General features: G+C 37.0%; 1 protein-coding gene across 1 annotated transcript; it reads right to left on the minus strand.

Moving 5' to 3' along the window:
• Positions 1 to 424: 424 nt before the first annotated feature.
• On the minus strand, positions 425 to 21,468 carry LOC132485879 (dual specificity protein kinase CLK4-like). Its single transcript, XM_060092481.1, has 14 exons — positions 21,444 to 21,468; positions 18,476 to 18,636; positions 13,594 to 13,648; positions 12,841 to 13,008; positions 11,700 to 11,790; positions 11,238 to 11,304; positions 8,183 to 8,299; positions 7,924 to 8,090; positions 7,635 to 7,729; positions 7,255 to 7,384; positions 4,397 to 4,479; positions 1,498 to 1,577; positions 685 to 775; positions 425 to 598 (listed from the first exon to the last, which is right to left on the minus strand). The coding sequence occupies exons 2-14, from the start codon at positions 18,634 to 18,636 to the stop codon at positions 458 to 460; spliced, it is 1,446 nt and encodes a 481-aa protein (XP_059948464.1). The 5' UTR covers positions 21,444 to 21,468; the 3' UTR covers positions 425 to 457.
• Positions 21,469 to 26,935: the final 5,467 nt, after the last annotated feature.

Here is a 26,935-nt window from a genome sequence, read left to right on the forward strand (position 1 = left end):
TTATTACCTGTTCAACAATTACAGAAAAAATCTTTTAAAGTTAAGGAAAGTTTGAGGTAAATAAAGAATATTCATTTAAGAATGAAGTAGTCAAGATTTCCTTTTACTCAAAAAAAAAAAAACAAAAAACAAAACACAAAAATCACTTCCAAGAGTCAACCTCCATGTACAAAAAGGCAAGATCAATCACTGGACACAAAGGATATTCCAAAGGTCTTTAAAAATGGTAATTAATCTCAAAAAAGGAAAATTAATTTTAGCTTTTATATTTCATTCATTATCAAGACCATATTTGCTTAACAAGATAATTATGCAATTGATACAAAACATACAGCATTTACACTTAACTGTACAAAATAATTTAAGGTTTATAAAAATATTAGAATGTTTAGAGTTGACTGACGCAGTCTTAAATAATCTCTTCTAGAGAAGTATAGTAAGACCACTGATTTCCATTTTATTTCTTTTTTAATAAGTCAAAGAAAGGATGCTGCAATGCTTCATCCAAGGTAATTCTTTTCACTGGATCATATTCTAACATTCTTTGAATCAGGTCAAACAGTTTCTCATGTTCTTCATCATGACAGAGCATAAATTCCTGAGGGGAAAAATGACTTTGTTTAAGAAAGACAATAAAAAATAGTTAAAACAGGTTTTTTTTTGTTTGTTTGTTTTTTGTTTTACCTTTAATGGTTTGCAGTGTCCCGTAACATATCTACCAGGAGAACTATGTTCCTCCCAATCTAGATGATTATGAAGAAAATACTTCTGTTTCCTATAGGAAAGAGAAGTCTGGATTAAATTTTAAGAAAAAAAGAAACCCCAAACCCACATTCTTACCCTGCCCCAAACAGGGGATTGGGGGAAAAGATGGAACCATAGACATCTCTCTATATATACATAAACATACAATTTCTAAAAATCTCAGCAATAATTATATCGGCTACCTTATATGGTATTTTTCCTAATCTTGTACCCTCTGAAGTTTTAGTATCCCACCTAAGTTGTACCATATGTGAAACAATGCCAGCTTCAAAAACAGAGGTTCCTAGATCCATTCCTGTAAATTCTGATTTCACTAGATCTGGAATGGGGCTAGAAATCGTTAACAATTCCCTGGATGACTTCTGCGGTGAAGCTATGTTTTGAAACCACTTATAGTATTCTTGTCCAAAGACGTACATGTGGTTTGCAACAGTCTGGAATTCAAATTTAGATAGGACTCCAAAATCAAGCTCTTTTTACTACTCTATGTATTATTTTTAAATCAACCTAGGAAAACATTTATGCAAAGGTTAACCTGAGTATAAAAACACCACTTTATTTACTGGATCACAAAGTAAATATTGCATTACTTTTCAAAAACTTGACTTCATGAAAAAGAATTCAAAATCTACAGTCTTTGGAATAAGCAATAACAACAAAGATGGGTTTTCTATAGTTTGAATATAGGCCACTGCATGTACCCAATAAGGACTTTAATCTTAAAAAGCATACCTTGTTTTCTGAATCATGTCTGTTGGTATGGGTCCTAATATACGTTCCATCATTGCCAGGTGTTCTTTATTATCATTAGTCTAAAAAAATAGGAAAAAGAAACTTAGCACTTTCCATTTCCCTACACGCACATAAAAGGATAACACAAGAAAACAGTGTGTCCGGGACTTCCCTGGTGGTCCAGTGGTAGAGAATACACCTTCCAATGCGGGGGACGTGGGTTCGCTCCCTGGTCGGGGAACTAAGATCCCACACGCTGCGGGGCAACTAAGCCTGCCCACCACAACAAGAGAGCCCGCGAGCCACAAACTACAGAGCCCACACACTCTGGAACCTGCACACCACAAGTGGAGAGAGAAAACCCACGTACCGCAAAAAGAGAGAAGCCCACGTGCTGGAATGAAGACCCAATGCAACCAAAAAAAAAGTAAATAAATAAATGTTAAGAAAAAAAAAAAAGAAAATAGTGTTTCCATAAAAGGACTAGATTAGACAGCTATACAATTTATATTACACTCTACTTCAAAGATGGAATAAAACTGAATGAGCTACACTGATTGTCTGATTTCTGAAATGAATTGGTAAGGTTTGTATAGCTGATTGAGGAACAACTTTTTAAGTATATTTTACTGAAGTACAGTTGATTTACAATGTTCGAATAATTTGTTTAATGTAAAACAGAACAGTTTTTCCTTATTTGTATTACTTGCACTGTTTAACTGAGGGATGACTGGGAAGATTACCAAAAACCTGGCTACTCATTTTATCGGTTGCTTAACTAACCTCCATCACCCAATGGATAGCAACTTTGTAACACTAATCCTAGACAATAAAAATACAGTCCCAATAATTCTTACAACAACCTTGAGCTAGGACTGTGGGAACATAACTTTCAAAGAGGTTAAGATACTAGCTCAAGCTCATATAGCTCATCAATGAGGAAACCTGAGCTGTGAACCCAAGTCAAAACTCATATTCTTAAATTACACAGTAACAGAGCTTTGGCTAAAGTAGAATAAATTGTTAAACTAAATGGTACACTCCTAAGCAGAGGCTGGAAAGCTTCTTCTATAAAGGACCAGATAGTAAATATTTTAGGCTTGGATGGTCACAGATGGTCTCCACCACATATTCTTTTTCATTTTTTAAAGCAGGCATCAGATAGGATATAGTTTGCCAATCCTTGCTCTGAAGAGCAGAGTCTATGTGCAATGCTTTTTAAATCCATTAACTACTGTGCCTAGCACACTGCTTTCAAAATGTTCTTAAGTCATGACAGGAATAAATAATACAAGCTCCATTATCTTCAAAAAGTTCCTTAGTTGAAGACTATTTTGGGGGGTGGAATTAAAATATAAACCACATCTCAAACCAAAGTTAATCATCGACGCTTAAGATCTCAGAATGATTTACAATCATAAAACCATCTGAAGGATTTTATATGTGTCAGAATGAAGAAAGCATGCACTGTGCTCAACTTTTTCCTTGACCCTATAGCTTACTACCACAAAACCAGACACCACCCCCTAGAAATGTCTGACAGCTATGTTCTAGATATCAAACTTGTCTACAAACTCAGAGTACTTTTAACAGATCTCTACGGAGTAGACAGAAGTTTGGTGAGGTGCCCCATAGCAGTGAACACATATATTCTGCAACAGCCACCTAAGTGACTTATAATTCATCACAGCTTCCTCCCTCCTCATCCTGCATTGCCATAACCTCAAAGCAACCTTGACAGTATTAGCCAGGAACTTCCTAACCACCCTCACCCCATCCAACAACACACCTTGATCAAATCACAACCCTCTTAAAGTTCTCCAATGGTTACACCACTTGAAGCTTTCAAGACTTTTCGTTTTCCGACATAAGCAAAATTATGAGGAAAACAAGTAGAGACCTAAATAACATTTTCTCCTTTTTGTTCTGCCAAGTAAGCCAATAACTATTATCATTTCATAGAAAGAACATTTTAATACCAAAAAAAAAAAAAAACAGGAGAGATAATTTCTAAATGAAAGCCAGGACGGCAACCCTACAAAATCATTTTCATTTTAGACCGGTCTACATTTGGAAACCACTGACTCCGAGGATAAAACAAATACCTTTCTATGGCAAACAAGTCCACTATGAATCAGTACTTGCCTACTGACACCATTTTCCTATTTATCCAAGACACTCCGGCAGCACTATTCATCCTTCCTCAACTAGAGTAGCTTCCTTTATGCCTCTTGCATTTATGAATACCATTTCTTCCTGATACGGCCATCACACACTCTAGTTTTCTGACAAAGCCTTACTCTTCCTTATAGCTTGGATTAAACTCCCTATTCCTCAGTGATGCCTTCTCGAAGGAAACTTAACTGTTCACCTTTTCTGGGTTCCCTTCTACATTGTTCCATTATAGCAAGTATCATATTGTACTGTACGTTTTCCCATGTCTATCCTGTGTATGTCTTCCTTGAGGAGAGAGATGCTGTCTTTTCATTTTTATACACACAGTGCTTAGAAATGTGCCTAGGGTGTCATACATGCTTAATACAACTTACTGTTTCTGAATTCTTTTAATAAAAGTGCAACATAACCAGAGCTGAATTAAAACTGACCATAGTAACACTAATGTAAATTTATGAAGGAGCATCACAATAAAATGGATCATATGAAGTCAATATGAACCATGTGTTTAAAAGCTCCACATGCAGAATGAATTATGACCATTCACTGAGAGTATTTCATTCAACTATGGTTTTAGAGAAGGTTGACTATTTTGCACATGGAAGTTTACATCTTAAGAATAATGACACTATGGCAACTTTCCAATATGGAAACAAAAACTTTAACATGCCTTTAACATTAAAGCTCATTATGAATCAGTAAGTAACATTTACTAAATACATACCTGAAAGACTGTGAAACCAAGGTAATATTCAATAAGAATGCAACCTATGCTCCAAACATCACATGGCTGAGACCAACCTAAAGCTATTTAAAAACAAAACCAAACATTTTAGTATGCAACAATTTTTAATTGCCAATACACAATATCTTTTCCTATGTGGGTGCTCTCTTTATATAGCACATTTAGGAGAATATGAGAGTAAATTCAGGGTTTACATTTTTAGTTTTATACCAAACATTATTCAGTATGCTTTCAGAGTCCTCCATATCCTTGTATCAACTTACAGTATTTTAACCTGGGGGAGGAGGCATTTTATGGAAAGTAAGAGGGGTTAGCAAATATTCCATAGTCTCTGAATTGCTTGTGCAATGAGGAGCACTGTTATACCCACTTAACGGTTGTTCTATGAAATTTTACATTTTATTAGTGCAAACATAGGTCAATAATTATCCTCAGAGTGTAATTACTAACCCCTTAGCAATTACCATCAGCTTGATATCTGAGTTTATTTCTTCCATTAAAAGAACTAGTAGTGTCACATAAATTATGTAAGAATTATAATGGATATTATAAGCAGTGTCACCCATAAGCAGAATTATACAGATATTTAAAGTTCACATAGAGAGGTATCTATATATGTACTTTCAGGTTGTCTATACATGATCATATATTTTCTCCTTCAGAATTCTCAATAGTAACATTATTCAGAAAAGAAAAAAACACCTAGCCTTAAGTCTCTATCTATTTAGAAAGGAAAAGAGTAAACCTAAACCATACAGATGTTTTAACCTTTTATAGATTAAGTTTTTAATAAAAAAATAATGTACAAATAAAACCTACTTTAAAAGACATTTCAATTACTTTCAGTAACATTACTGAATTTAAAGACAAAGGAAGAAACAATATATTCAAGGAACTTGACTATGATTTAGCCATTTTTGTTAACCCTCATGGTACTTATCACTTGAACAAAAGGATAATGGAGCATGGTTTCTACTTACAGTAACACATACAAAATCTGCAAATGATAGAGCTTGGATCTAAGATGAAAGTTTTCTTTTCCAGCCACTCCTGTCTCCCAGTCCAGCTTTCTCCCAAGTGACTGTAAACTACCTCATTCTCTTATGGCTCAGCTCTCATACTCTTTGGAATTTCACATCATTCACTTTTACCAACTTCTGTTTACTACCAACACCCAAGACATGAGACCAACTGCCCTCCTCAGTGGTGGCACCTGACAACATCTTCCTCTTCAACCTAATTCTGCCTTAATCCTCAGGAGTAACACTTCACAAACACACAAAGAACCCTTCTAATCTTCCCATCTGTTCATTTCTTTTCCTAAAGACCAATAACCCCAATTTCAGATTTATATCAACTATCCCCAGCCTGGCCACACATGGGACTGTATTATTACTAAGAATCACTGTATCTTATGCAATCTAGGAGGAGGCCATTAACTAACTGTAAGATACACCACTGTTTTATGAACCAATAACCAAGAAAAAATGCCGTTTTGTCTTATGTTTCCTCACATGTTAAAATGTGGAGAAAAATCTTCTTCTTAAAATTGATAAAACACAGCAAGTTATCTCTTTTTAAGCTCTGAAAATACCTCTCTGTCCACAATCTCTTCCCACACTCTATTCTTTTACCTTCATTGCAGCCTTCAGTCCTCAACCATGAATACATTTTCTAAACTACTGCAACACAGCAGCTTCTTTCAGACCATACTAAGCAGAAATCCTAGTAACATCAATCTCAAAGATGAGCTCCAAACCTGTGCTATCCTATGTGGTAGCCACTAGCCACATGTGGTTATTTAAATCTAAAAGTCTAATTAATTTAAAATTCAGTTCCTCAGTCACACTGGCTATACTGAAAGTACACAGTAGTCTACGTGTGGCTACTAATGGCTACCATGTTGGATAGTGCAGATATACAACATTTCTATCATCATGGAAAGTTCTACTAGCCAGCACTACATACTATTCTTAATTTCCTGTCCCTTTTACTAATTCTTTACTCTAGGTAAACGTCATTAGTTTGCTTTCACACTCATATTCTCAACTACCAAGTCCTCTTCGACAAAAGGTAAAAAGTGGAAAAGACTGATTCCACAAAGATGTTTTACTATCCAACCTCGGTTGAAACTTACTTTTGGCAAAGTAATATGCTTATACCATTTAACTATCTCCCAATATCACCTGATCTGAATTTTTCCCACTGTCTCCAAGACCCCAAATCCATCTCTGACTTCCTTGCTCTATCAACATGACTCGGTCTCGAACTTGTAAATTTTGAGGCATAAGATGCGCTCTCCCTCACTGAGTTCCCTTTTATTAATATTGAAAAACCCTGCACCTTAACTAATTTTCCTTTCCATGCTTTCCCATGTCAAAGATGATCAAAGAAGCTCTCCTCTTAGACTAGCCCCTCTTTCTTCTCCTCTTAACCTCCATCCACCCTACATCTAGACGTCTGCCAGCCAAATCTTTAGCATTTTCCCCAGCACCATGCTTTGTGATGAGACGAAAAGAGGTGCCCACATCGCTTCAAAATCACACTGCTGTCATGGACTTAGCCAATACTGCTTGTTCTCTTATGATCTTGTAAGACTGACTTGTTCAAAAAGAACCACCACCTGGAATATCTTTACAGACGATATCACATTTTTCCCACTCAGGAAAAATATTTATAGCAATGTCCAGACAGCTTTTATGAAAACAGAAAACATTTTCTGTACACTGCTAAGAAAATTACAGCTATCCCCCAACTACCTGCCCCCCAATAAAAGCTATAGAGAACAAAAAATCTCTTTTTCAATTAAAATATCAGGAAGTCTGGTATCTACTAACCCAAAATGACCTCTGGAGCTCTGTAATGCCGTGTAGATACCAAAGTGCTATGATGTTCATCATCGTATGTTGCACTTCCTAAGTCAACAATTTTGATATCCGTGTTTTTCAGTGTGCGTTCATCACGTTTCTAGAGATACAGTTAAGTAAACACAAAGATCAATAAAGATATGAAATATTTTATAGCACTATCCAAAAGGCTTGCACATGAATTCTCTTTTTGATTTTCAAAATAACCCCATGAGAAAGGCAAAGGATTACCCTTTTTGGGTTAAACGTCAGGATATAATAAGCCTCAAAGGTAAAATTCCTCATCCAAGGATCACCAAGCTAAATTAATTTTAAAGACAACTACCAAAATTAAAACAAGTGTAACTTACCATTTTTGAATTATACTTGACTACATAGTCAGACTCCACAAATAAAATATTTTCAGGCTTCAGATCTGTATGGGTTAATTTATTATGATGCAAAACTACAAAAGAACAAAAAGACATTATTAGTTTCACTTACAAATTTAATCTGTACCGGAGGAAAGGAGAATTCGTAGTAGAGGTAGGGATCAAAAGTGGTTTCATCTTTACTTGCAACGTGCATTTTTAGTGACAATGGTTTGATATGTTGCTTGTCCAATTTACTGGTATTTAAAAATTTAACAAGTATACTTACAATTTATTGACTGACAGATCTGATATGCCATTTGCCTGATATGGTCAATTTGAAAGGGCAGAAAGCTATTTTCTTTAATGAAATCATAGGTACTAAGTCCCAGGAGTTCGAACACAATACAAATATGACCATGATGATCAAACCATTCTAGCATCTGGACACATCGGCTGAAACAGATCAGAATACAAATAATTCAGTTCACAGAATTCTGATTATTTCATGTAACATAATGGATCACAGTTCCAAGTTTATTACTTACAAGACATTATTGGGATCAGTACTATTTAAATGCTCCAATACTTCGATTTCTGAATGAGCTGCTTCATGATATTGTCCCATATTTTTTATGATTTTCACTGCTACATGTATGCCACCCCTTAAAAACAAAATGAAAATGGTAAATGTACAGAAGCGCGTTGAAGACATGTATCCTCTAAAGCAGCTGTCCCCAACCTTCTTGGCACCAGGGACCGTTTTCATGGAAGACAATTTTTCCATGGTTGGGGGGAGGGTGTGATGGTTCAGGTGGTAATGCAAGCTATGGGGAGCAGCAGATGAAGTTTCACTCGCTCGCCCACTGCTCACCTCCTGCTGTTAGGCCCAGTTCCTACCAGTCCACGGCCCAGGGGTTGGGGACCCCTGCTCTAAAGCATCATCTTGTTAAGTATCAATCACTCTATGCTATTTTCCTAAAATAATCTTTCAGGGTATATTATAGCAGATCTATAAATATTTTTTCAAAACATTTTGACAAAATATACATTATACAGAGTGATGATTTCTCTTAATACTTATGAACGTTAATGTTTGTTTCCAAGTTTAAATTTACCTAGATTTTATAAGTAGTTTTTTTTAAAAAAGGATAAAAATATAAACCTTGAATATACTACTGCTGAAAACATTTACTCATTCACCAGGCTAGACCGACTGTGCCAGATGTTGCATTGGAATCACTGTTAAAAAGAGCTTGTCCCATGTACTTCACAGTCTAATGGAAAAGACAGACACTTGAACAACTTATCATTAGGTTAGAAGTGCCTGGTATAAGGAATAGAGAGAAGAAAGAGCCTAACCATCAGAGTTAGGGGAGCTCAGACTTCTTCAGAGAAGAAAGACAACTATCAGTTTGTTAGATAATTCTGGCAAAGGAGACACCATCAATAAGTCATCAAGCCAAAAAACTGTTTAGTGCATTCACTGATGCGAATAGGTATAAATAGCAACAATGTATGGCAGCGTGTTTTAGACCGGGGCATCTGTAGTACTTCTTAAAAAGTGCAGAGGGAATTCCCTGGTGGTCCAGTGGTTTACGACATGAGCTTTCACTGCCGTGGGCCCAGGTTCAATCCCTGGTCAGGGAGCTGAGATCCCGCAAGCCACGTGGCACGGCCAAAGAAAAAAGCCGTAAATGATTTTGAGGAAGAGGATTTCCAAATCGTCATCTTCCTTCTGTCCTCTTTTCTAAACCTGATCTTCTTGAATACAAGCCAGCAGTCAACCCTGCATTTTTCACTATGGCCTTCCCACATTACAAAAGAGAACCCCATGCACGTGAAATTAATATGTCAAGGTTTGTGCCCTAGGCTGCTTATAAAAAAGAAAAAAAAATCTTTGAGGCAAAAATTTTTCTAGTGGCTGGATAGCAAACCTATTCCGAACTCATTTCTTTTGACAAGGTCCCAATGAAGTTGTGGGCTGATATATAATCATCAAAATAAATTTTTAATGATTTATCTCCCTATGATGTATAGCATATATCTCAAGACTTAAAAGAATTACTATAAAACTGCTGTGACAAAACTTCTTCTAGTCTCATCTATTTCATCATATGGACAAGTTTTCTAACTGCTAATATGCTATAAAAATGAACAGTGCTAATAGCTATAAAAATGAAAAATGGATAATGGTGTTAGCTAATGCTACTATAGTAATCATATTGCAGTATATAAATGTTTCAAACCAACGTTATACAACTTAAACTTATAAGCTTTCATATTACTTGTCAATTAAAAAAAAAGAAAAATGGAAACTTAATGTTAAAACAGTAAGATTTATCTATGGACACAGGAACTCATTTTTTAAAGGCCCCAACCATCTCAATAAAAGATATATTTTCAATTACATTGTATGTTTTAGGTCTAATAAGTATCAAAATTTGTAACAGATTGGTACTTGATCAATTGAATACTATTCATTGGAATATCTCAAATACTCAAGTCTTGGAACCTCAAGAAATTTTTAAAAGACCTAAATGGGACAACTAGTGAAATGTGAATCAGGTTGTAGATAAGCTGGCAAAACTTGAAAATACATATAACATGTAAATATAGAGAATGATTAAACACTGTAAAATGTTAACATTTGTGGAATCTGGGTGAAGAATAGATGGGAATTCTTAGCAACTTGCCTAAGTCAAAGTATTTCAAAATATCTTAAAATTTTACTTTATGTTCACATTTTTGTCATAGAGAGGAAAGGGTGATAATAAAAGACACTTAGGATAATATTCTTTATGAAAAGTGAAGTAAAAGTTAAGTTCAAGATAAAGCATTTCTAAGTATTCAAGCAAAGTTTGTTCATGGATGACAGGAGGTATCAAGCTTTTGTATTTAGATTCCCCCAAACATATTTAGAAAGAGAAATATGTTTTTTTTAAAATCAGCATTTACAATAAGCTGGAAATTACATCCTCAACTATTTTATGATGAAAAGTTGAGATGTCAATTTAGAAATGTGCAGTTTCCACTAAACTGTTGTAAGACGTTCACTTACAAAAAAATTTGCAACCGCAGAATAGAGATCCTAGAGGAAAACATGAAAATGAAGCAGAGAGGGTCAAATAACAAAAAGTTTAGTATAACTCATTAAAGAATCTGGACTTTATTCTGTAGGCTTCAAGTAATATAATTTATTTATAGTTTGAGAAGCTAACCCTAACGTGCAAATATTATCCTTTGGAAATAAAAGTTTTTGAACCAAGAAGATTAGACATGCTAATTTATTGTCTCTGCAATTCAAAAGTAGGGTAAAGCACTCCAAATCTCTTATAGAAAGCTAAGGACCTAAGTTCTGGGAAAGTCTTCACTTGAACACTGACATTAATTTCAATGAACTCCATCTGATAAACATTTTCAGCATTCTTGGTCAAAATCCATACTTATGGTAAATAAATCATACACAGTTCAAGAACTTTTGAATACTTATACCTCCCAGGAAAACACATAGCTACCACTTAAATTCCATTTCATCTAAATTATGGATCCTTCTCCACCAAAAATATCAGAATGTTCAAAAAAGAAAAACAACAAACTTACATGCCATGATCAATGCACTCTACAACTCTGCCAAAGGTCCCTTCTCCCAAAGTGTTCACGATTTCATCTAAAGTGAGGGGGGAGAAAGAAGTGTAAGTACATGAGTACAAATTATCAGTTATTCAAATAATGAATGCTTAAGTGTGGAATTTTTTCAAATGCTCTCTATTAAAGCATAATTAAGGTTCCAGCCCTCAAATTATTTTATTTTCAGCTGCTACAAAAATAATTTAGATAGAGCTATCTTTCTTGCTCTAATCTCAAATTCCACTGATTATTTTGGAACTTTAGAGTAGAAATATTTAAACTCTATAGAAAAGAAGAAATACAAAAGAACAAACAAACCCACAAAAAACAAAACAAAAAAGCAATGAAGAGTTCTTTAGCCCCCCGCTGACAAACTATTCTTAAAAAGATTATTCTGTCTGCAAAGTTTAAAAAGTGTTGAAAAATATTCTATACATCTTGCTTTTAGAACGTCTCCACTTTGGCAGATCAGGTGACCCTCTTCATCATCTTCTATACTCCTGGATCTTTTCCTTTGGTGGCTCTTCTGGAACGGCAAGTGGGCAGCACCAAGGTCGTCCAGCCAATCAATATAGCAGAGTGAATTCAGGGCAGAATACGCAATTCATTCAGCGGGGAGATATTCAGGCATTCAGATAAGAACCAGGCCACGAACAGTTGGCAGGAGCAATTTCAAATTCAGTCCCCAGAAATTCACAGGACACAGTTTATGTTACAGAAGAAAAACATGGCAAGATTTTCAGATAAGTTACTTAAAGTGGCAATAGAAAAAACAACACAATTGTCTCTAAAATACTGACTTAATTGAAGTCTGAAATTTAAAGAATGCAATGTCATGATCTATTAATCTCGTTATAAAATAGCCTATGCTGTGAGTTGAAATGTCTAGTTTGGCAAGAAGATGTTTTAAAATGTCAAGATTAGTTCAAATTGATACTTAGCAATATTTTTAAACATACTTATTAAAATAAAAGGGGAAAATAAAGGCTAATGTCAATGTTTGATCTAATCAATGATAGTTCTAGTGAAGAAAACTTGGGGAGGAAAATAATAATTCATAGTTTACTGCAAACAAGTGAAGATTCATGAGTGTAAAAAAAAGGGCAGGCTTTCTGGACAATAATTTCCCCTTCAGCACCCACTTTCAGAACTCCAATGGAACTAATTGCAGATTGTGCTATACACAGGGTAAGTATCCGCCAGTGCAACTTTCTACATTTGTCTCCAAGTACTGGGAAAGGGGTTTCTTTTAAAGTAAAAAATGTTTAAGATGAAAGAAAAGATGAGTGCTTCATCTTTTCGTATGATTATGTTATAAAAGATAAAAATATTTTTAACATTAAAATCAAGAACCTCATGATCTGGTCTGCAGAAAATGAGTAAATGTGGGCATATGAGGACTAACTAATAAATGCAGATTAGTTGTAAGAATTTGGAAGTTTCCTTTAAGGATTCAAGTAATATAAACACAATTATATTCAAATAGTATTATAAACTTTTTCAAACTTATTGGCTCAGTAAGAGCTTTTACACACAAATAAGTATCCCCCCAAAATAAAAACAAAATCAATCATACCGAACGTGACTGATTACTTGAATACTGTCTATTACGCTTCCTTTTAGGACTGCTTCTCCAGCTTCGGACTGAAGATTTACTGCAGTGGATTCGATAACTGCTTTCAACGTCTGTGTGATAACGTCTAGGAACATATCTTTTGCAGTAGTCATTTCTGTATTCATCAATGTTAGGAACATATATTTTGCAGCAGTCATTTCTGTATTCATCAATGTTAGGAACATATATTTTGCAGTAGTCATTTCTGTATTCATCAATGTTAGGAACATATATTTTGCAGCAGTCATTTCTGTATTCATCAATGTTAGGAACATATATTTTGCAGCAGTCATTTCTGTATTCATCAATGTTAGGAACATATATTTTGCAGTAGTCATTTCTGTATTCATCAATGTTAGGAACATATATTTTGCAGTAGTCATTTCTGTATTCATGAATGTTAGGAACATATATTTTGCAGTAGTCATTTCTGTATTCATCAATGTTAGGAACATATATTTTGCAGTAGTCATTTCTGTATTCATCAATGTTAGGAACATATCTTTTGCAGTAGTCATTTCTGTATTCATCAATGTTAGGAACATATCTTTTGCAGTAGTCATTTCTGTATTCATCAATGCTAGGAACATATCTTTTGCAGTAGTCATTTCTGTATTCATCAATGTTTGGAACATATCTTTTGCAGTAGTCATTTCTGTATTCATCAATGTTAAGAACATATCTTTTGCAGTAGTCATTTCTGTATTCATCAATGTATCTCTGGTCCCGATAATATCTCTCATTCAAGAACCTTGCTTCTAAATAATGACTGCAAACACATTAAAGGATTTAAAATTACTCTCTTCATTCTAGAACGCTTTAACCTTTAACCACATTTTAACGTGGTTAAAATAAAACATTCTCTCAAGAATTCCTGGTTTCAACAGCTAACTCAATAAAAGAAAAAAATACAAATTGATGAATTAGAATTTATGCTTAACTCACAAAACTTAAATAATTTTACTTTAACCAACAAGCAAATGGGTACATATATCTCTATTAATATATACTGCTATGAAGGAACAAACCTTGGGTCAAATCATTCAACATATTCAGTGTTTACTTGATTAAGTGTCCCTTTACCTTCTGGTGAAAGTTAAGGCCAAAAATTCACAAAACTGCTCTTCTGAAATTCATCAATCTTATGATATATGCATCTGTAACTAAGCTCTCTTCCTTTTTGCAGAGCCACACACAACATGAGGCAGGCAAAACAGGATTCCTTTCCTTCTTAATGTAAGTTAGGTATCTCTGGCACACAGAGTTCTTTCACCAAAGGTGTATTAGAGCTAAAAGGAATCTTAAATATATTTCAGGCCTTTCATTGTACAGATGACTACACTGAGATCCCTAGAAGGAAAACGATTTGCCATGGTTGTAGAGCACATTCTAAATCCTATTGTATGTGCCAGTATTATTCTACACACCACCTATTCCATCTCCTCTCCTCTATTTCGAGCTTCCTGTATCTTTCTGAGAAATAGTCAACACAGTGTTTGAAGGCTGCTTCATGTGCCAAAAATATCCAAAATATATGCCCCTCAAATGAGAAAAGGTTCTTGTAATTGCTTGCTTAGGATTTCCCAACCCCCTACTTCCCTTTGCATTTTGAATTTCCTGTCACTCCTGCTTGTGAAATAAACAAGAATTCAGGGAAAACAGCATCATCTGGTGCCATAGTGCTTACCTTTTTTTTTATTAATTTTTTTTGCGGTACGCAGGCCTCTCACTGTTGTGGCCTCTCCCGTTGTGGAGCACAGGCTCCGGATGCGCAGGCCCAGCATCCATGGCTCATGGGCCTAGCCGCTCCGTGGCATGTGGGATCCTCCCGGACCGGGACACGAACCTGCGTCCCCTGCATCAGCAGGCGGACTGTCAACCACTGCACCACCAGGTAAGCCCCATAGTGCTTAACTGCTGAATCTACAGATCCCTTTGAAAATCTAATTGAGAGGTATGGACCCTCTCCCCTAAGAAACGCACAAATGTGTAAACAAAACTTGGCAAGGAATTTCAGAGATCATGGACCTCAGGAAGTCAATGGATTCCAGTTAAGCAGCCTTGATTTGATGGAAAGAAAAAGACAGAGTCAACTGACCCAGTTTCCCGACCCCCTCTCTACCTGGGATGAGTATCCTTTTCAACAGTGTGAAGCTTCAAGAGGGATGCACGTGGAGCACTGAGGGAGAGAGGGGACACCTGCCCAGTCAGACACACCAGCTAAAATAATCCTGACAGGCAATGGAGTGACAGATGTTAACTAGACTGCCCTCACTAACCTCGTTCTTTTTCCCAGAATATGTTGTCATTCTTTTTTCTCAGGAGGCTGGTTTATGCAAAAATAAAGGAGAAGCATCTCTAAAACTGCTACTCAACAGGGCTGGCATCAAATCCAGGCTGGGGAGATGCAGAAACCCCCTTTCCCCAGTGTCAGCCTTAAGTTCTAGCCATTGGAGAAACAACTCAGGATATTAGGGTCTAAATCTGGGTCTAAGTCAGGGATCTGATCAGTTGCTTGGAACCGTTAAGGGAGAGATCTACAATACGTCAAACTAGAAATTACCATACTCTAAAGGGCATCTGTTTAATTCTGTAAGGCATCCTTCCCATAAAAGTCTAAAATGTATTGGAAAACTCTAACACTAATAATCCTTAGCTGGACTAGTGCATGAAATTAGAGCTGCTGATAATCCATAAATAATCTATAGAATAACAAACATGGAGTGAAGTAATACTATGAGGATAAACTAAAAAGATGAGGACCTCTTCAGCCTACAACAACCGAGGCTTAGAGATTATATAAACAAAGTCTACAGAATTATAAAGGCTATATGGGCAGAGTGAACAGGATGAACAGACTGATTGAATTTCTAAAAATAGTCACTGAATGTCCAGTGAATATTTCACTGTAGTTCTTTAAAACAGCCAAGACTAATGATGCTATGGGCATTCGTTTTTATTTCCACACAGGTCCTGTGGAAGATAAAAAATATATGAGGCAAAATCCCTGCCAACAAATAACTGTTCAATTTGAGATTACTCACACAAAAATAAAACAAAACTCAACCATGCAGGAAATGCCGAAAGCCTGGATATGAGTGCTTAGGAGAAAAAACTCATAATGCTTAAAATGGTCAGGGAAGATTTCGTGAAAAAGAAGGGAAGAGTTGCATCTTATAGGGACATCAGGATTTGGATAAAGTAGGAAGTAGAAGTGGTGCCAGGAAAGAAAAATGGCATATTACCATCTTACATTTATAGAGTACTTTTAGCCAGAATGGTTTAGAGATGAGTTTGTCTACATGTTACTTAGGAAATAGTAAGTAGACAATTTCAGCAAGAGCAATTTTCACATAGGGGAACATAGGCAAATAAATAAGCTGGGAACAGATCATCCAAAATCTTGCATGCCAGGCTAAAGGGCTTAAAACAGTGTTTCTCAAAGGGTGGTCTGTTTATTAACAATATCGAAATACTGAATTTTTAAAAATGAAGATCCCTGGACCCCAGGTCAGATTCACTGAATAATCTGGTAATATGCATTTTAAACATACCTCCAAAGTGATTCTATTCACACTAAAGTTTGAGAATCACTGGTGTAAGGCTTGATACTCTATGTTACAACAAGACATTTAAGGATATAAAATGTGTTCACAGTGTTCACAGCCACATCAGTCTTCCTGTGTAGAATTAATTGATTAAGCCTGTAGGGAGGGAGCAATTCACAGGCTACTTACAAATCAGAAAGAAAAGACACTCTGAAATATATAGGAAAAAGGTAAGATAATTGATATACAATAAAAACGCTGATAAATCATAAGAAAAATATGCTTTAATAGAAAAAATAGGCTAAGAATACAAAAATAATGTTCACAATCAACTAGACTTCAATTAAAAAAATATTCAAGTGTTCAATAAGCACATGACAGAGGACAAATTCAGCAGAAATTTAAACATTCAAATGAAAAGAAAACACTATTCTTGGCATTTCAAAATAGACAAGACTGGTGACAGCATGTCGTAGGGAGTGTAACTTGGTACAAACTTTCTAGAAAAATATGTGGAAAAATATGTGAATATGTAGCAAGAGCCTTATAAGAGTTCACACCCTTTCACTTGAAACTGTCCCTTCTTAGAACCTATTTTCAGGAAATATTCAGAGGCAAAGATTTGTATACAAAGATACTTTTCAGAAGAAATAACTTTACATCCAAATGAGGGACTAGCATCCCACCAAGAGTACCTTCTTTATATGCTTCTGTATTTTTCATTTTTTTCCAATAATTTTACAATAGAAAAACTCTTATGAAGATTTGAATCTTGAAAATGACTATTAGATTACTCCAGATTACGGAGAGCAATTACCACCAGACATCTCTGGTGCCAATATCAAAGAAGAAACTATTGGCCTAGTGGTTATTGCACTGACTCAGTATCATCTTTATGTGGTTAATTGTGAATATGAATAACTGTTCATCATTCATATCACTTCCTTTCGACACATACAATGCATAATAAATCCATGAATGGTTAGTACTATATGTTAAGCCTTACAGAGTATTTTGTAGTTATCTTAATATAGGGTACAGATATTCTTGTATAATACATTAATTAGCTCAGGTCATTGAAATCCTGGCATAGATTCTCCCTCTTCCCTCCATATGATAGTGTGTGAAGAATGATTAGTCTGCACTGATTAACAACAAGCTCACTGTTCTACAGAACAAGTCTGTTTTGGCATGGAGAAGGAAAAACATTGCATACTGTTTTTTAAATAACGCCAGTTGGCTAATTTAGAAAGCAATCTGGCAAACAGTCCCAGTGGAACATCTGCACAAAACAAGGAGAAAACATAGAACCAACAAAAACAACTGAGAAAGGGAAATTAACGGAGGACAGAATGAAAGAAACTCTATTCACCTAGGCTTTGTTTAATCATTTAGGAACTTGAAAAATTCCTTCAATTCTATATAAACGTAGTACCTCCAAATTTTACACTGGTAAGAATACAACAGAACAGGACACATGCCATTGGAAATTTTTAATGAGGTCCTTCTTACAACAGCCAAGCTTCTAAAAATCCCAAACATATCCACTGGCCTTATCTACAAATATAACCTGTAGAATACAGTATAAGCAACTAATCCCCAACACACTTTAACATTCTCACACACCACATGCTATTTTTCCATCTGGATGAACTCTTCCCGACCCTTCATTAGCTCTCATTTGTGGAACCCTAAATAAGTGCCCCAACGTACAGCTCTCCCTACTACATACAAGTTAAAGGCACTCACTGGTCCTTTAATCACTTACTTAACTTTCGTGTGTCTCATTTCCCACAACTATATTACTGGCAGCTGGGACTCCATCAACTGTCTCCTACAGCTCCCAAATGGACACAGATATGTGAGAGTAGGAACTCTGTTCTATTCACAGCAGTGTCTAGCATATAATAGGCACTCAGTAAATATTTTCTGAATGAGTATTTGTTGACTGATTTATAAAACAATCTGACAGATGAAAGCTATATAAGCTAATGACAAGTCATTACAACTATTAGTGTTAAAATGGTACTAGTTCAAGCGTAATTTACCAATAAGATTCTTTAAGCTGGTGATGTGGTTTACAATGTCTGTTCTCTTGTGTACTACTGTGGGATCTCCTCTTCCGTTTGTGACTTCCACTATAGCTTTCATGTCCCAGGCTTTCTCTGTTATCCCAGTCAGGGCAGTGAGTTCTTTTGGAATGACTCATCTGTTAATGGAAATGAAAAGTGAGTTGTGGAATTTACAGATGGTTATATTTAGTAAATAAAATATTTCACATTAATATTAATTAAATAGAAAAACCCCAGCACATGGGGTCCTACAGGTTCTAAAATCTTCGTAGGTAATGGTTCCCAAGGCATGGAGGCACTATCCCACTGGTATGTCAGATGATTCTAAGTGGCATACACACCTAGTATTAAATGATAACACTGTGAGACCTTAATGCACTTTCTTTCCATTCTTCTGGATATATTCTCAGCTTGGTGCATATCTTCAACTAACACTCGCTAACTGCCATTTTTAAAAAAAGAGTCAGGATTCAGGCTTACAGCCTTCAGTAGACAACAATATCTAGCTAGAAATTAATAACTTTTTTCGTTTTATTTTTATCATTACCTTCTTTCTATGGTAAATTATTACTAATCTCTTAAGTTATTGATATAATCAAATTATTACGTTATTGATGTTAACTTTAAATGTGAACTAATTTAAAACAAATATCACAAGTGTCATGCAGCTTTGTTGAAATACAGTGATACAAATAACTGAAGTCAGAGAAACACTTAGGGATAGAATATAGGAGATGACTGTTTATTTTCAGATCATCCTGCAACCATTCTTAAAATTAAACATATTTGTTATAGATCTGGGGTGACTAAAGAAATGAACCTATAAGGATGAATATGGTCACACTGAAATCAGATAATTGTGACAATTCCTTGGCTCCATCTAGGATCCATTCAGGATCCATTCAGGATCCATTCAGGATCAGGATCTGTGTTCTAACAATGTCATCCCATTCTGCCTCCTCAAATCTTAATTCTTTCACAAAGCAGTCAAGTTTTTAACAGTGATGTCCAAACTGTTGAAGAGGGTGAAGTTCACAACTCAGCAAGGAGCTGAAAACAGGTAAAATGGAGCAAAACCAACTTAGTTAACCTCCTTCAGTTAGCCCAAATGACTCAGTAACAAGCAAACAAATTCAAGTAAAAAATTTAAAAGATTTCAAATGAATTAAAAGACTTTAAAATGAGGCATCTCCTGGGAGGTATTCCCTAAGAAAATGTAGGTATCATGCCATCAGGGACCGAAGCCACCAAATATTTAGATCTTTCAACTCACTTCTCTTGTTGATTCTTAGGTCCAACAAAAATCCTAAAACTCTAGTCAGGGTTCTCACTGGAAATTGATAAGTGAGCATTCTGATTTACATAGACATTTGAATATGGGAAACTGAAATAAATGACATTACAAATTAACCTGAGCCAAAAGACCATCAGAAAAGCCATCAAAAAAATTATACTTCTAGTGGAATTCTTCTAACCCTTCAATTACCCAAATTATATTTTAACCACATAGGAACTCTTTAAAATTGTTTAGTCAAGCATTCTTAAATCATAGCAAGCAAAATTACAACATCTGATGACTGAGGTTTATTACTATGATTATTATAATGCATTTTTTGCAAAACACGTGTGTCTGCTTCAGTTTTGTTTTTTTCCTTCTACTATCAGTAGGCCATAGCTAGCTCACCAAGGCAGAATTCTTAAATAACCGCAGTTATCAATATGCAAATATTAAAATAAGCATCTTGGGAGAGCCAAAGGTTTTTATTTCTCTAGCCAAGTTCATTACTTTAAATTTAATTCAGCTGTTAGGAAGCCGTCCCCCCACCACCACCACTACTGTTCAGAGATATTTTCTCAGGGGGCCAAGAGAAGAATCCCAGATCCAGGTTATACAGATTAGGTTCCTTCGCATACAAAAAAAAAGAAAAACTATCTAGAATTATCACACTATTTCTTATTAACAAAGAATCCTACATGTTAGAATCATTGGACGTCCTTCAATAAAAACATCAGATACAATAAACATCAGATGTTTATATCCATCTTAGAAACCTGATTCTCTACTGCCCTTTAACACCCTATATTACCCGACAATTTGACGTTATCTATATAAAAATATCTATAAAGGTTAAAGTTATGATTAGATGGCTCCAAGAGTACTGTATGTAATGGATAACAAGAAGCCTGTGGGTGTATGTATGGAGCACAATCATACAAAGATACCTATAAAATAAGACCAGGTGGTTGACGTGGTCAGTTTGGAGCGCTGTTTCCTAAGAATAGTATAAGCATTTCATGGTTACTTAAGTAATCAAGGACAGGGTGATCCAAAAGTATCAGAAATGCACATCTGATGCAATAATACTATGCTCCACTTTAGGACAAAAACAGTTTGCACAAAGGATGAGCCTCTCCGTATTTACCTCTCACAAGCACGAGCTAAATTCCACCACCTGGACTTGCAAACTAGCAGTTCCTCAGACGCCCAGTCCCCACCCCCCGCCTCTCCACCAGGGCACCTGGCCAGGGCCTTTGGCGCACTCAGAGGCAGAAGTCTGACCTCGGAAAATCCCAGAATGCTACAAACGGCCGAGGCCAGGGACCCAGAGTAAGGCTTGATCTAGGACAACACTTGCTCTAGGAGGCTCTCGCAGGGTCTCACTCTGATCGGTGGGACGGGTCACGGGCCTAAGGAGCCGTGATATGAGTGGCCTGGCCTCTCTGAGACGAGTCAGCGGCAGAGCCGAGGCCTTTCCGCCCTAGGATTTTAAATCTACCATGACACTGGGGCAACTTTAGGTTTCAAATGCCACGAGCAGAGCTGTGCCCCGAAGAAACCCTGGTCACCGAGGCCCCGAATCCCGTCGTTTTTCCGACACCTGCCTTTCGAGACCTAAAAGACTGGGAAACCGCCCAGCCCAGAACACCCTATCCGAAACCTTACCTCCTCAAAAGCAAAAGGCCCTTTGGCCAATAACTGTCTCCAAACCGCCGTCTCCTCTCCCTGTCGCTGCAACAAACACCCTACAAAATGGCAGCAAAACCATCTCCCCAAAACCCCACCGTCAGCCTCTAGCACCACTTATATAGGAGGAAGGCGCCTATGTAACAGAGCTCACGCGCTCACGCCCCTCCCCTAAGGGGCGGGGCCAAGTGTGACGTCGGGGCCGCGCCCGGCCCTCCACCACGCTGCTGTGTGGGCGGAGCAGTCCCGGCCCCGAGATGTGCCGTGGCTGAGGCGACTCCTTAGATTGTTTTCGTTGCGGGAGAACCTGGGTGAAGTCAGGAGGAGACGACTTAAGCCTGTGGCACGTGTCTGCTGCTACTCGAGGAGTTATTCTGAATGCAGCACCTCTCAGCAGAGCCAACCTTGGCTCCGTTTCCTGCTCTCCCGCCCCAGTGGGCCGCAGCACGGCTGAACAGTCAGGCAGAGCCACCGTGCAATAGACAAACCCCTAACCGGCTCGGTGCTAGGCCCAGGCTGGTGCTGGGGTTAGCTCAGTGAACGCGATTGTGTAGTCCAGCCCGCTTGGAACGTCCTGTCTAAAAATGGATTCTGATAAATAAGATGTCTTAGGAAACAAGCTCAGAGGTGCTTATCTTTTTAAGGCCTGTGTTCCTGATAAAAACAAAAAAAATAAGTTTCAGTTGAGACTCCTTACAAAATTTTTCCTGTTGTGGTCCCTGCCTCTTGGGCAGATTCGGAAGCTGGAAGTTTCCCTAACAAACTTTTCCCCATTATTTATTCCTGTGAGTCAGTTTTATTTAACCAATGCAGAGTAATGTCTGAGAGCTAGTGAGCCCCGTTAAGGGGCTTGCTTACCTCAAATAAGGTATTTCACAGTTCTAAGGATCCCCAGACAGTTTCCCTTTGTGAGCGTGTAGAGTGAGAAGAGAGAAGAGGGCCAAAATCTGAGCCCTGGGGAGCACTTAAGGGACAGAGGAAAAGAGCCTGAGAAGGAATGATCAGAAGGAGAGGAGAACCAAGAGTTTGGTGTCAGAGTAAGCGAGAGAAGGGTTTAAATGAGGGAAAGGCTGACAGTGACAAATGCTGGGAAGGAGTCAGGTAGGGTTGGTCCTGAAAAGTGTCAAGGGGATTTTGTGTTCTGACAAACATTCGATGGATAAAAGAGAAAGTCAGAAATCAGATTTGGGAGGGCACGGTTGGACTCTTGCAGGCATAAATCCAATAGCATGTGGGTTTGTACCTTGTACCTTGTTAGGTGAAAGGAGGGCCCTGTCATTTCATGATCTAATATTGTAGAAAACTTGTGCCACCTACTTTGGATAAATTGAATTGTTATGGAGATTGTACCCCATGTTAAGAAGTGAAGAAGTGAAGTTGAAAAGATAATTGGAAAATTGGAAGTGAAAATACTTTATGCTGTAAATGAAACAGACGTTATTCTCCTCACCTGGAATAGCCACCATTTATGCATCTACAATTGTAAATCTTACCCATCCTTTGAGGTCTGTCTCTAAGATGCTATCTCTGACTACATGAGTTCCCACCCATCTCCCTGCTCTTGACTACTCTGGTTAGAGATGAGGTCCTTAATCAGTTGGCCAAGGCACACTGGTGTGCCTGGAACCACCAAAATATGAAGACCAATTTTGCCCATAGTGTGAAATGTATTGGTTCTACAATTGATTACACCTACTATTTCAGGGACATCTATCAGCTGGAATGTTTATCTGAGTAGACTGGGCCATCTTGCGAGGTAGAGTGGGACTCAGCTTGAGGCATATAGAGGCATAAATTAAGCTGGCAGCAAAGAAAAGTTCCCCTTTTTTCCTGGCACATGAAGGATCTTTGTCTTGTGAGGCTAAAAGAGAATGTGGTCAGGACAGTGCACAGTTTTGCTCAAACAACAATATAAAGTTAAAAGACAGCCAAGTGGAAAGGCCCCCTACAGAGGGATTTATAGACATCCCAAAACAATGTTACCCAGTAGTGGAGTCTGCTTTGTAGTTGCTGCTATCTTATTTTAGTGTCTTTTTGAATATTTAAGTTTGTCTGCCACTTAAATATTAAGGTCTAATATTTGAAAGTGTGTCATGATCAGGAGGAGGTCGACAGGTATGGTGCTCCTATTTACTCTCTGTGGCTTATGTGCTTCGACTGGAGACAAGGACCTGATTTATATTATCTTTGGTATCTCAGTGGTACAACCCAGTACATATTTGTAGGTTGTTTATGGAAGCTGCTTTTGGTTGTTTTGCTCAGTTGGGTTAAGTTGGATTAAATCAAAGGTTGAAATTTACTCCCAGAATCCCTGGGCCAGTTGGCTTAATAATCTTACCTGGCACCTTAACCCTTTCTATTAAGTCAGTTACCTGGAAAATGAATACCTTGTGTCAGAGGATTTAATAAAAAGTCTGTCTAATTTCTCAGAATCTACTACTAACACCCTAAAAACTGTCTAATCTGGTAACTTTCTCTTAACACAAGAACAAGTATGTCTAAGAAATCCTTCAGTTAAACCATATATAAAGAAAATCTTAGCTTTGAAGAGCAACCAGAGGAATATTCTTATCATATATTCTAGCACAGACATTCTACAAGTTTAAGTTCAGATATAGGAAACAGTCATCCCTGAAAGCAGAGTTCCAGAGTAAAAGTCTAAATTGTTGTGTAAATTACGTTTAACAAAAGTTGTCAGCTATATGGAGAAATCTTTACAAAGGTATAAACCTTTATGGGTTTATAATTTCTAAGTTGCTATTACTGATAATTACCAATCTGTATTTAATTAGATTTTTTTGTGTTTTTAGCTATCAATTAAATACTCATTAGGTGCTAACTACTTTGTATACATGATCTCATTTAATAATCTAAGCAACACTGTAAAGTGATCATTGGTTACTTGCTTGCAGTCAAGTTATCAAGTACCAGAACCGAGATTCAATCTCAGGACTTACTTGCTCCAAAGCTCTTGTGTTTAACCCGTTCTACTGGCTGCTTCAACTCATACAGCAAAGTACAAAACAACTTACTTTACTTAGTCATTAGGGAAGCCAGGCTGAGTTCATCTTTCAGCAAGATCAAAGGAGTTCGTCTTAAAAAAATCACTTTTCAAGGTGATATATCATCAAGGGCTCCTCATGATGAAACAATGACTCAGTTTATCTCCAGCACATCAAGGTCATCAAAGGTCCCAGGGTGCCTTATTCACTGTTCAACAGCAAGTCACAAAGGGTCTCCCATGCATCCCATGCTGCCTAAGATGGATAACATCCCAGGTTTCTCCAATATTTCCTGAGACTGGTTGTGAGGAGAGTCACACAGCACACCATGAAGCACGATCCAATCATCAAACAGTGCCAGAAACATTCCCTGATACACAGTGCACTTTGCAGTGTATCAAAGGTGGGGAGTGGAGGGGTGCCAGGAGTGATTTAATTCAGAGGTTCTTTGGGGAATAGGATAAGCTGATCTTTCCAATCTCCTTGTCAATTTTCACTACCTCTAATGAAAGGGCTTTGGAACTAGGTTAATAAATTAGTTTCTCAACACCTGCTACCAATAGTCTCAACTATCAACCATTCAGTGAAACCACTGAAGGGAAAATATATTTGCCTAAGTAAATTCCCAAGTTCTAAATTTCCTATGAATATTGTAGAATCCTACATAAGCATATGAAAACATGTAATATATATTTGCCTCCAAATCTTCTGGGGTTACCTTTTATTTTAATGTATAAATATCAAGCTCCTATTTCATGTAATTGTAGGAAGTACAGTATCCTTCAGAGTATTCTGATGATTTCTATAGAGGTGTTAACTTCTCTGGTGGCTTCCTGTCACCTCTCACTCTAAATTCCCATTCCTGGCTCTATCCCTCAGTTCCCTTATACCATCTCATCTGCAGTTGCTGTCTTTGCTTCAGAACATTTTGTACCAAGTATTGACACAGACTTCTCCTTGATTCTCCAAAGACTAGGTACCTTTTTTGAGGAATAGGCTTAAAATTTTGAGAATACCAGAGGGTGGGTACAGCACAGAAACAAAAAGAACTGAAATTTTGTATCAGAATTCACAATTCTGAAGGTCCCAATCATTTCTTATCACACATAATTTCTTACTGGCTTTCATCTCCTTAGGACTCAACTAGGGGAATGGATATAAGTAAAATGGATATATACTACACATTAGTTAAAAGCAATGAACAATTTTGCTAAATTTATGCTAAACTGACATATAGCAATATAAATAGACCTAAAAAGTTAATGTTGAATGAAGAAGAAAATGTGATTTATAAAACAATATCATTTAGGCAGATATTTAAAAACTGCAACTACACCACATGTTTTCGAGGATACGTATATATTTAACTAAAGGTTAGAGAGTGAATTGGAAAGACAATATATTAAATACATTAGAGACGTGCTTCTCAGAGTTCTGAACTTTAGCCTAGGAGACCATTTAGGCTATGCACTCAGTTTACTTTGTAGCTTTGTTGCCCTGGGTCTAATTTTCAACACAGTCTTCCCTGTGGCTACAGGAGACAGCTGAGTCAATAGTGTGCCTTAAGTTGACAGCTGGCTGACCTGATCTTCTCAGTTTCCTTTTTCAGAGCTTTTAAAACAACTGACCAAAGGCAGACAACTCAATAACTCTTACAACTGCAATTGTCCCCATACTATTCACGTGCCTCCAGCTATTGCATAAGCTGATGTTTCACCTCCATCTGAACCTCATCCCAGTTCACCACCAGTGAGAGATTTTTCCTGGACCCAAAGGGCTATGTTCTTTATTCTGTTTCACCACCTTCTCTCTCTTAGAAGCAACAATAAGGGACATCCTTGCCTTATTCCTGTTTGTAAAGGGAATGCTTCTAAAGTTTTAGTTAAGTTTCATGTTGTAACTTTTCTTCTCAATGTATTGTGGAAATAGGTCCATACCAATTAATACTTATATATAACCAATCCTCATTATTGGTGGATTCAGCTACTCATTAAAATTTATTTGTAACCCCCCAAATCAATACTCATAGTGCCTTCATGCTTATTCATGGGCATGAGCAGAGCAGCAAAAAATTTCTCAATGTGTACATTCCCAGCTGAAGTCAAGCAAGGCAATGCTCTGCCTTCTTTTCCAGTTCTCATACTGAAAAGAAGTGCCTTTTAAGCAGTCTATTTAATAGTACATTTTTGTGCTTTTTCTTGGTGGCTTCCCTGTTTAAAATGGCCCCTAAGTGTGGTGCTGAAGTGCTATGTAGTGTTTCTAAAGGCAAGAAAGTTATCATGCACCTTATGGAGAAAATATGAATGTTAGATAAGCTTCATTCAGACATGAGTAATAGTGCTTTTGGTCATGAGGTGAATGTTAATGAATCAACAAGGTTTATTAGATAAGGTTTGTTTGTTTGTGTTTGCGGTACACCGGCCACTCACTGTTGTGGCCTCTCCCATTGTGGAGCACAGGCGCCGGACG

Source organism: Mesoplodon densirostris, chromosome 3 (assembly GCF_025265405.1).
Source record: "Mesoplodon densirostris isolate mMesDen1 chromosome 3, mMesDen1 primary haplotype, whole genome shotgun sequence".
Lineage (NCBI taxonomy): Eukaryota > Metazoa > Chordata > Mammalia > Artiodactyla > Ziphiidae > Mesoplodon > Mesoplodon densirostris.